The 12894-nt window shown below is 37.9% G+C and overlaps 1 protein-coding gene across 4 annotated transcripts in view; it reads left to right on the forward strand.

The window, feature by feature from the left end:
* nlgn3a (neuroligin 3a) overlaps positions 1-12894 on the forward strand; it is a 610831-nt gene that overhangs the window by 583927 nt on the left and 14010 nt on the right. For all 4 annotated transcript variants that reach the window (XM_039765814.1, XM_039765816.1, XM_039765817.1 and 1 more), the window contains one exon: positions 2476-3265. In XM_039765814.1, the coding sequence (XP_039621748.1) occupies positions 2476-3265 (790 nt within the window). The remainder of the gene's footprint in view (positions 1-2475; positions 3266-12894) is intronic.

Here is a 12894-nt window from a genome sequence, read left to right on the forward strand (position 1 = left end):
CTTGAAAGTTTGTGAACCCTTTAGAATTTTCTATATTTCTACATAAATATGACCTAAAACATCATCAGATTTTAACTCAAGTCCTAAAAGTGAATAAAAAGAAACCAGGTAAACAAATGAGACAAAAATATTAAACTTGGTTATTTATTTATTAAGGAAAATGATCGAATATTACATATTTGTGAGTGGCAAAAGTATGAGAACCTTTGCTTTCAGTATCTGGTGTGACCCCCCTTTACAGCAATAACTGTAACTAAATATTTCCGGTAACTTTTGATCATTCCTGCACACCGGCTTGGAGGAATTTTAGCCCATTCCTCCATACAGAACAGCTTCAACTCTGGGATGTTGGTGGGTTTTCTCAAATTAACTGCTCACTTTTGGCCCTTCCACAACATTTCAATTGGATTAAGGTCAGGACTTTGACTTGGCCATTCCAAAACATTAACTTTATTCTTTGGTAGAACGACTTGTGTGCTTAGGGTCATTGTCTTGCTGCATGACCCACCTTCTCTTGAGATTCAGTTCATGGACAGATGTCCTGACATTTTCCTTTAGAATTCTCTGATATGATTCAGAATTCATTGTTCCATCAATGAAGGCAAGCCGTCTTAGCCCAGATGCAGCAAAACATGCCTAACCCGTAATACTACCACCACCAAGTTTCACAGATGGGATAAGGTTCTTTTGCTGGAATGCAGTGTTTTCCTTTCTCCAAACATAACGCTTTTCATTTAAAGCAAAAAGTTCTATTTTGGTCTCATCCGTCCACAAAACATTCTTCCAATAGTCTTCTGGTTTGTCCACGTGATCTTTAGCAAACTGCAGTGAGCAGCAATGTTTTGTTTTTTTTTTGAGAGCAGTGGCTTTCTCCTTGCGACCCTGCCATGCACACCATTGTTGTTCAGTGTTCTCCTGATGGTGGACTCATGAACATGAACATTAGCCAATGTGAGAGAGGCCTTCAGTTGCTTAGATGTTACCCTGGGGTCCTTTGTGACCTCGCAGACTATTACACGCCTTGCTCTTGGAGTGATCTTTGTTGGTCGACCACTCCTGGGGAGGGTAACAATGGTCTTGAATTTCCTCCATTTGTACACAGTCTGTCTGACTGTGGAATGGTGGAGTCCAAACTCTTTAGAGATGGTTTTGTAACATTTTCCAGCCTGGTGAGCATCGACAACTCTTTTTCGGAGGTCCTCAGAAGTCTCCTTTGTTCGTGCCATGATACACTTCCACAAACATGTGTTGTGAAGAGCAGACTTTAATAGATCCCTGTTTGTTAAATAACACAGGGTGCACACTCACACCTGATTGTCATCCCATTGATTGAAAATACCTGACTCTAATTTCACCTTCAAACTAACTGCTAATCCTAGAGGTTCACATACTTTTGTCACTCACAAATATGTAATATTCAATCATTTTCCTCAATAAATAAATGACCAAGTATAATATTTTTGTCTCATTTGTTTAACTGGTTTCTCTTTATCTACTTTTAGGACTTGAGTGAAAATCTGATAATGTCCATCCATCCATTTTCCAACCCGTTGAATCTGAACACAGGGTCACGCCCAGCCAACACAGGGCGCAAGGCAGGAACCAATCCTGGGCAGATCGCCAACCCACCGCAGGACACACACACCCACATCCACACAGTAGGGACAATTTAGAATCGCCAATCCACCTAACCTGCATGTCTTTGGACTGTGGGAGGAAACCGGAGTACCCGGAGGAAACCCATGCAGACACAGGGAGAATATACAAACTCCATGCAGGGAGGACCCAGGAAGTGAACCCTGGTCTCCTAACTACGAGGCAGCAGCGCTACCACTGCGCCACAGTGCCACCCAATCTGATGATGTTTTACGTCATATTTATGCAGAAATGTAGAAAATTCTAAAGGGTTCACAAACTTTCAAGCACGACTGTAGATCTGTTCTTTACTGCATTCTTTTTGACCTATGCATTAGTGTGACATTGCCCAGGGGTTTGTATAAGCATCAAATATTCACATACTAATGAATAATAAAAAAAAGTACTGTAACTTATGTGATACGTTTTTAAGAGTACGATGTTACCAAAGGTTTATTCACAATTTCCTTATATAAAAAACTGATTCACATATGCATTTTTCTAAGCCACATCAGTTTTTTAGGCATTTCATGGCAGGGCATACTCACATTTATGTGGATTCTGTGACATTTTTAAGTCATGATTCAAATTTACCTGCATATTATGCAGGAACTGGTCAGAAACTGGAGCATGTGATGAAAACCTGCATAAACATTCAATTTAACTGGTGCTGGAGGTTCAGCCCCATATTATAAGCTGACTAAACTCATTTGTTTTGCCTGATAGGTCACTCACTCAGTTCTTTCAGAAGACTGAGGTCAATAAATACGATGTCTGAAAGTTTGTATTGGATTTTAAATATGCTGAAATATATTTTCTTATTTTCTTTGTGTTTGTTAGGACTCTTTCAGAGAGCTATCATTCAAAGTGGTTCAGCCTTGTCAAGTTGGGCCGTCAACTATCAGCCAGTGAAATACACTCGACTTCTTGCTGAAAAGGTGGGATGCAACGTTCTTGATACGCTGGATATGGTTGGATGTCTTAGGAAGAAAAGTTACAAGGAACTAGTAGAACAAGATATTCAACCTGCTCGATACCACGTCGCATTTGGGCCTGTCATTGATGGAGATGTAATCCCAGATGATCCAGAAATCCTGATGGAGCAGGGGGAATTTCTCAATTATGATATTATGCTTGGCGTCAACCAAGGGGAGGGCTTAAGATTTGTGGAAAATGTGGTGGACTCTGAAGATGGTGTCTCTGGAAATGACTTTGACTTTTCTGTATCAGATTTTGTGGATAGTCTCTATGGCTACCCAGAGGGAAAAGACACTTTGAGAGAAACTATTAAATTTATGTATACAGATTGGGCTGACCGTGAAAACCCAGAGACCCGGAGAAAAACCCTTGTGGCGCTTTTCACCGATCATCAGTGGGTGGAACCAGCAGTGGTCACAGCTGACCTGCATGCCCGTTATGGATCACCAACTTATTTCTATGCTTTTTACCATCACTGTCAAAGTCTTATGAAGCCAGCCTGGTCTGATGCTGCACATGGAGATGAAGTACCCTATGTTTTTGGGATCCCAATGATTGGACCTACAGACCTGTTTCCTTGTAACTTCTCCAAAAACGATGTTATGCTGAGCGCAGTTGTCATGACCTACTGGACCAACTTTGCTAAAACAGGGTAAGTTAAATGGCCGCTTTAATTATCTGAAATTGCATGCAATATATCCATATATAATAATGTTCCTTTCGATCTTTTCAAAAATGTTTGCTATAATTTGTCTTTTATGGAACAATATTAAATTTCAAACTATGTAAAAGTAGTTTGCAAATTAACTGTTAACAATAGATGGCAATCATTTACAATGAAAATTAAATTAATTGCTCTCCATAGGATTCTAATTAGCTACTTTTGTTAGCAATGACTTCAAATGTACTTGTCAGGCACAATAATTAACAGTTAGAGTAAAGGTAGAAAAAGTTGAATAATTTTTTACTCACTATTACTTTATTAATCAAATTAGAACCAATTAATTTTGTCTTTGTATGGAAACATTCCTGACAGTTATCCTTTCATATGCATTCTGAAGTACTTTAACTACAGCACCACTGACATAAGTACCTTTGCATTTCATTGGAAGCAGGCTCTTAGATTACTTCCAAATGCTCACAAAAAACTCTGAAATGGGATGCAAACCTTCTTCAGCCTTAACATAATCATGTAATCATTATTTTCTGTCAGTCATTTTCTAATACACATAGTTTTGAACAGGGTCGTGGATATCTGCTGGAACCTATCCCAGCTAGCAATGGGCATAAACCCTAGGCCAGGGCACCAGTCCATCTCAGATTATTATTTTCACTCCATATATTCTGAAGAGGGCCTTGCTAGTAACATGCTAAGAAGGCCTGAACAGATCAACCTGTCCTCTGCTTTCACCAACTCCTGGAGAATAACACTATTAGACCAGTTGAGAAAGAGATATAGTCCCTCCAGCATGTCCCAGTTTTTCAGCAGGGTCTTTTCCAAGTGGGCTGTGTCTTGAGAATCTTTTATGGGTGGAGTCATGTGGTCTTTTCTAACTACATGCCCAAACTGCCTTAGCTGACTTTTCTCAATTCAATAAAATAATAGTTCTATTCCAACGTTTCTTGCTTTGTAATGAAGAGGGAGCCATGTGTTCTCATTCTTTTGTCCACTACCCAAAAGTTGTGACTATAGTTAACTATGGGGATAAATAATCATTGGTAAATAAACCACATTCTACCATTCCACCAATTTGTTGATCAATTTCACAATCACCTCTTCCCTCAATCATGAAAAGACTCAAAGGTGCCCAAATTGCTCAACCTAAGACAGCTACTTACCCTATACTTGAAGAGAACAAGCCACTCTTTTTCAGGAGAGGACCATGAAGTCAGATTTGGAGAAACTGACACACTCACCAGTGAGCCATTCCAGTGTGTAGCAGGGATTATTGTATTTTAAATCTAAGAGCACAACATCATCTGCAAACAGCAGAGATGCAATCATTTGGTTCCCAATTTTAATAGCAAATGTATGTATACTGTATGCCACAATTTCATACATTCTATGCAGCTCAGTGTGCTTATCTCGAAACAAGCAATATCAATCATCCATAATGATAAAAACAGATACTAGTAAGATACTCGTGAACTAACTATAATAAAATAATAATAGAATCAAAATAATGTATGCAGATGAGCTGAAGAGTTGCTAATATACGTTACTGATTTTTAGTGGGATAGTTTATTTTTTCAAAAGTCCTAGATTTGGCTAAATAACAATATTGTAGAGGAGACTGTATAATCTCCAGTCTGTGGCAACACTTTAAATAACCTTCCCATAGTAACCATGAACAGTGGGGGGGAGATAAAACATATCCTTGACAGAGTACAACACCCACACTGGATAGACTTGGCTTAATGCCAGGTATGCTAGCACAACTCTCACTTCACAAATGCATTGGCTAAATGGTATGCATCAGTGGCCCACGCATTTTGTACTTTTGAAATACCTTCCACAAGATACTACGGACTGGAAAAAGTATGATCCTACAAATATCTGTGCACGGATAAAGTGTTGGCCAGCTATTCCACAGACAGCATTGTCCCTCCTGGATCTAAGGTTTAAATATCAAGCAGAATCTCCATTCCAGTACTTCAGCACAGGCATTTCACGGAAGGTAGATAAATGTGATTACTCGATAATTGAAACACCCCTTTTTAAAATTGGTGATTACCACTCCAGTCTCCCAGTTCTTAGGCACTGCTCAAGCTCTCTACAGTACACAACAAAGAAGAGCTATATTAGCCAAAACACCCTCACAATATGCAATGTTTTTATCGTTTGTGGTCATATTTCAATCACCTTTGCACCCTTACCAATATGGAGCTTTTTAATCACCATAACAACCCCAACCACAGAGATGGACTCTACAACAGCCAATGCTCCTAGCACTGCCTTCTCCTTTGAGTACATATCTACGAGGTTTAGAAGTTCATCAAAGTGTTCCTGTCACTTCCTGACAATACCCTCAATTCTGTTCAGCATTGTCTCATTATTGCTTCAAACAGTCTGAACATCATCCAGTGCACCATTTTTAATTCAGAGGCTTACCAGAGCTTCTTCAAGTCTATCTCAAAGCCATTCTGAATGGCATAACCAAACTCATGGGCTTCAACCCAAGTGTACAGAACAAATAAGATTTGACAGATTACACTACTCGAAGGTTGTGTGACCTATGCTTATGAGAACCCTAGTGTTCAAACATGGTGCTACTCATAGATTATCTGTGAATATTACAGATATCCAATCATAATTCAATTGAATTTATATTAAACAAGCCATTCCTCATAATTATGAGGCTCTAGGTATCTCTGTCATTCTACATGTGAGCACTGAAAGCTTCCAGTAGGACTACAGAGTCAATAGAAGGAGCCTTTTGTATGCACAAGGCAAGGAGGTGAGTTTGTTTAAATCTAGCTATTATTTTTCAACATCCTGTGTGAGCTGTGATTCCTTACACATCCCAAGTGTCAATTTCCACTACCAATATCTCCAATATCTAGTATAACTGGATTCACCCCTTTCTTGCATATAACATGGCTGACATTGCACCCAACCTTGATTCTTCACCTTGTGGGTGGTGAGCCCATATGGCCATTTCACATGTTTTTTTTTTGGACAGAGTCCAACCAGGCTAGGTGGACCACTATGTTTGTTACTAAATTTAATTTATAGGCCTGGCTCAAAGAGTGGGTTCTGGCTTCCTTGTTCCAGGAAAGGTTTTCTTTGACTTATGTGAGATTGTTCTTTTTTCTGGTCCTTCCCCATAGTTCAGTTTGCCATTGAAAATTCCTACCAAAACGAGACATTTCCAGGCAACTGTACTGAGTGTTCAAATTTGATGACTTATGGAAATCAATATAACAATATATACCTTGCAAAAATTGAATATTTGAAGTATTATTTTATGCACCAATACATGTATTCTGTTTTCTAAAAAGTGTGAACAGCTATAGTACAAGAAGAAATAAATAAAATACTTTTTCAAAATGATAAACTCCACTGTCAACAAAACGTCAGTTATGGAGTGCTAGGGAAATCTGCAAACCCAGAGCTAAACATGAGTTTAGCTTCTGTATTTTTCCTTTCATATTAAGGGGGTGTGCAAAGAGAAGGATAAAGCTGTCATATGGTAAGAATCTCATTGACGCTAATCAGACTGTTCAGTTGTTTGACGGCTTTCCATTTAAGGGCCTTAAGTTAAATATTCCCCGTTCACAAAACTAGCCCACTGTAATACGGAAGTTTTGTTAGTATTTCAGTGTTGACTGAGCACTGAAATCTTATTCTGGACCTTTGGAATATTTTTAATAAATTAGCTGTGGAGAATACTGTCACTTAGAATATGCATTTTTATTTTGCAAATAAAAGACATCACCTTATAAAGTATCTATCTATCTATCTATCTATCTATCTATCTATCTATCTATCTATCTATCTATCTATCTATCTATCTATCTATCTATCTGTCTATCTAAAAGACATCACCTTATAGTTATGAGTAGCACCACACAGACCAGCTATTTTTCATTACACATGAACATTTAAACACTCTGATCTGATGATTTGCCTCTGAATACTGACTCACTTTAAAGTGTGTGCCGATTAATGCATCTTCCCATTGCCCCATGGGCACTCCTGATGACTATTGGAAATCATTATCATTAGTGCTGCCACTGGATCTTCATAATAACAGACATATTCACTGAACAACAGTAAAAGGCAACACTTCTCTCTAACAGCCAAACAAAACAGAAAACTTAATTTTCCCTTGTGTTGGGCTCCAATTTAATGATTTCCTATGAAAGATTGTTGCACTCTTTCTCAAATCCTCTTGATTTAAATAAAATGCTTCTCTCCCTTGTCAGTGTTCTATCGATTCAGTCTGTTTGGTTGAATTATACATCTGGATCGCAAATCAATTGTCATGTGTCTGGCTGAGGCCACCCAAGAACTTAGCTCGGGCCAACCTGTGAGGAGGAGATAAACTGTGACCTCCCAAGACTGCTTGTGAAGAGCTTTTTGCACTCGTGACACAATATTTTCTTGCAAGTTCAGTAATGGACACTGATTTATTTATAAAGCCATAATATGTTTTTAAAAGCTACTTTCAGGACCCCCCTCCCCACCAGTATTGATTTACAGGCTTTCAGTTGGCTATAGGGTTAATTAGGGGGTACCAGGACCCCTGAGACCCCCTGCTATTTCACACTTTGTATGAACCTTACCCCAGCCTTCATTTTCTCAAACAGCAACTCTATTAATGTCTGTAGCTGTATGTTTTGTTCATCTTTCTTCTTTTTTATCTCCTCTGTTTGTTTACAGGTTCAGAATTTTATGTTTAACTTATCCTCACATTAACATACAATACTGTCTTGTATTCTATCTGATGTAAACAGAAAAGAACGATCAACCTTAAAATTAAATTGCCAGCAGCTGTTACACAAATTATTTTCACATATTCAACACATGTTGAAAAATAAAGCAAAAAGTGATAAATAATAATTAATTCTCAAGATGCTCAGAACTGGTCTTATCAAAAAATATAATTTTGTACACGTATTTGTGAATTAATTCTATGACTTTAGTTAATCTTTAACATGGACAGACTATGATATTTTCAATTTGTACACTATAGTCCAACACTTGATTAAAGTAACAGTGTGCTCATCCCTCCAGCACCTTTTATAAGACAAAGCACAGGAAATCCTGCTGGAGGACTCTCCACTTGGTTACTTAAATGTGCACAACTATACCTCGCTATATATTGTTGTAAGAGAGTGGACGCTAAGTGGCACTGTTGCCCCTTTTTTACCCAACAGACAGACGCAGGACACAGGTTAAAATACCAAGTAGTTGTTTAATTTCTTGATTCCTTCTTGTACAGTGCCCAAAGCACCTCCACCACAATAAACAGGAAATAAATCAGTAATAGTGCAGTCATTCATAACTATAAACACTATTCTCTCCTCCACTCCTTTCAGCAAGCTCTGTCCTACACCTCCCGACTACGGCTTGATTGCTGGGTCTCCAGCAGTCCTTGACCCGGGTCAGATGGAGAACTCAATTCTTTAATCAGCCTGGAAGTACTTTAGATCTTCCATCCTCATGACTTCCTAGTACTTCTGGGCAGCAAGTGAAGCTTGGTTCCCCAGGTTCTTTCACAACTCCCCCTGGCGGCACCCACAGCACCCAACAGGGCGGAGAAACTGGACTCCAAATCCTAGGATGCCCTATGGGAATCCGGGGCACCGCTACACTCCAATGGAGCTGCCATCTAGTGTTTTGGGGGAGGCATTGTCCTGAAAAAGCTGCCTTCCCCCATCCTTCCATCTCATGGGCATCCTGGCAGGGTTGAGCTGCCGGCCGTCTGCCACACTATCAAATGTGACAAACTGATATCCCTTTAAGAGCTATCAGCAGCAAGAACGAACAGGGCATCCAGCACGAACATTAGGACATGGCAACATTGGGTGACAGTCTTTCAGAAAAGAGTTTCAACTGGTCAACATGGCTGATCAAAAAAAGCACCTCTAGGGTCTGGGGACCAATTGGTTTTGCTGCCTCTCTCTCCATATACAATAGATATATATTAGCTTGAAAGGTTGGGTAAAGTGTCTGAGGGTGGTAATTCCATTTTATAATGTTTTTATGCACCCTCTTTAAATACATTTGGTTATTTTACACATTTAACGAATAATAATAAAAAAATCTTGAAACATTGGATTATAGTTCTGGTTATGTAAATAGCTAATGGCCCCTTGGGATCTGATCTTACAATTAGTATATGTTGTGAATCTCGGTTTCCACAAGATTCTGATTCTTTGATTGCAAATTGAATGTGGTTAGTCTAAAGAAAATTTTTAAAGCTAAAATGATTTTTTATGCCCACATTCATGCTGTATATCTGATTAATATGAACGAATTGTATCTAAGATAAATAACAGTAGCCAGATGGAAATGGCTTGTTTAAATTCACGTTAGGTTTTTGATTTAAGCAGGCAAATCTAGGTGAGCATTATAGTCATAAAAGCGGATTTCAGGAAATAACTGCAGGCGTAGCTGGGATGGACTTCAAGTAATCATAATGTATTCGTACAAAGTACAACAAATGAAAAGACTTAAAGGCATCCTCCCAATCTTATCCCCTTGTTTACACAGACAGTTACATTGCACATTGGGCATAAACATGATGCTATATTTCTAGGCTGTGATTCATCTGCACATAAGAAATGTCCCAAGTAGAAATATAATTATGATCAGTCAGAAAGAAGAGCAGATCTAAAATAAATATTAGAATAATAATACTGTATATTTATGTTTAAATAAATGTGAATAGGGCAGTATAGTGATGCAGTGGTTAGTGCTTCTGCCTCACAGTTCTAGAAGATTAGGTGTGAACCCCATTGTAGCCACTGTATGAATCAAGCAGTTCTCCCTGTGTCCACTGTAGTTTTTTCCACTGGGTCTTGTGTTTTTACCCACATCCTAAAAATGTCAGCGATAGATTAATTAGTGCATGGAATTGTTTCGTTTATGAGTATATGTGTGACTGTTTTGGGATGGACTGCCACCTCTTCCAGGGTTAATTTAAGTCTGCACCTAATGCTGCTAGCATAGGCTTTGGTCCTTCACAAACATGAAATTGGATTAAGTGATATAAGAAAATGTTTAAGCTAGTGGTCTTCTCAGTCCTTCTCTGATTCACACAAACATTTGACCCAATGCTACCTGATGTGCCTGCTTTAAACTGGATTGTGCACACATGCAGTATGATGTCACTGAGTGATACTGAGAAGGTTGAGTGTACATAATAAAGTGATCACTCAGTGGAGCCCTGATGCACCTATAAACATATACCTCTTCTGTCCTCATTACAGTTTAATATACACTATCATAGAAATAGTTTACGTAATATTATATCTACTGCGAGGTCTATATCTACAATTTTAACAATCTGTATTGAATGTGTTTTTGAAGCCATAACATGAAAAATAATTGGGAGTGACCGCCCCTCGATTTTCACATATACTCAGACATAGGGATGAGTCGTTCATATGGGTAAACCGAAAAAGAGGTCATATTATTATTATATGTATAGGTATAAGATGTTATTTTTGATAATTTTATGGTTTCTTGCTACTGTATTAACTTTCAGGTAAAGTACTACTTCCGGTTTGTGGAAGTGGCCCAAAAGTTGATAGAAACTTAAGTTTTGAATGTAATATATGTATGCAAAATTTGGTTGACCACATTCAAATCATTCTCAAGTTATCATGTTTACATACACACACACAGATAGACACACAGTCAGACACACAGATATAATTCCAAAAATGGTATTTTCAGACTCAGGAGGTCTAAAACGTAGAGATTCATCAAATTCTCAAGGTCGATTACAATACTTTCCCTATACTTCATAAAAAATGAGCTTTCTTAATTATTTAATATGTATAGATGGGGACAGAATTGTTGGTACCCTTACACCTCATTGGAAATGTGGTGTATGCCCCAGAAAAGTGATTAAATGAAAAGTAAATGTGACAAGAGATCAAGTATTGCTTATTGTACAAATATTTTCTAAAATGGCTTGGACACATTTGTTGGTACCCCTAGATCATAAATAATTGGATTAGAGTAACTTTTTCAAATTAGATTTTTTTTTTTAAATAGTATCACATATGTCTCCAAGTGTACAATCAGTTATTTAAATGGAGAAAAGTAGTCACTCTGCTGTTTGGTATAATCATGTGTCAGACACTGAACATGGACAAGAGAAAGCAAGAGAGAGACTTCTCTGAGAAGATCAGGTACAAAATTATAGACAAGCACATTAAAGGCAAAAGCTAAAAGACCATTTCCAAGCAGCTTGATGTTCCTGTGCAAATAGTTGCAAACATTAAGTTTAAGGTCCATGGGACTGTAGCCAGCCTCCCTGGATGTAACCTCAAGAGGAACATCAACCCTGGAATGGGCAGAAGAATAGTGAGAGATGTAGATAAAAAGCCAAGGACAACTCCAAAGAGATAGAAGGGAAACTCTAAGGCCAAGGTCCATCAGTGTCTAATCGCACCATCGGTTGCTTTGTGAGTAACAATGGAATCATTGGAAGAAGACCTAAGATGACTCCACTGTTGAAAGAAAAACATAAAAGAGCCAAACTGGAATTTGCTAAAATGTATATTGAAAAGCCACAATACTTCTGGGTGAAAGTCCTTTAGATAGGTGAGGCAAAACTGGAGCTTTTTGCAAGTCACATCAGCTCTATGTCCAAAGATGAAAACATGAAGCTTTCAAAGACAAGAACACCATACCTACTGTGAAACCTGGAGGAGGTTCGGTTATGTTGGTGCTGCTTTGCTATTCTGGAGCGAAACTTAATGCACAGTGTCAGAAAGCATGTCTCAGTCACAGGTCAACAATATAATCAAACAAATGTGCAACAAAATGTTAGGTTAAGGGTCCCATCATTTTTGTCCATTTCATTTGTGTTACTGTATGAAATATTCTTTAACATTATACAAAGTTATTGTCTGTTTTACCTGCATTTTTATCACTCTTTAATTAAATATTGTTTTTATCAGTATGCTGCTGCTGGAGTATGTGAATTTCCCCTTGGGACTAATAAAGCATCTATCTATCTATCTATCTATCTATCTATCTATCTATCTATCTATCTATCTATCTATCTATCTATCTATCTATCTATCTATCTATCTATCTAGTCTGAATTTTGTTAAATACCAAATAAACAATGATGGGTTCCAATTACTTGTGTCAGTGTGAAGGGGTATCAACAAGTTTGTCCATGTTTGTGATTACAAGACCGAGACATATGTTTTGCAAATGGTTGTAGTTCAGGGACAATACCATTTGGCCCATTTTATTAATTTCACATTAGTGGTAAAAAGAACATAATTAAAACTGTAGTAATCCATCATTTAAATTCCATTTTAAATCCTAATTGATTTGGTCTTTAAACTTGTTCATTTTCCTTAAATGATGAAGCTTTAAAAATATCTACCTAATAGCAGGAAGCACATGTTACCAGTAAAGAATTGTATCTCATCAGTATAAGATGATGAAACTTCAGAAACCTTCAAAACTCGACATGGTGTTATTTTGGAGCAACTCAGTGGACAGGAATGATGAGCCTTGTTAGGTTAAATGGCCCATTCTTGTCAAAATTGTTATGATGATTATTTATTACATTGGAAAAC

This window comes from Polypterus senegalus, chromosome 10 (genome assembly GCF_016835505.1).
Source record: "Polypterus senegalus isolate Bchr_013 chromosome 10, ASM1683550v1, whole genome shotgun sequence".
NCBI lineage: Eukaryota > Metazoa > Chordata > Cladistia > Polypteriformes > Polypteridae > Polypterus > Polypterus senegalus.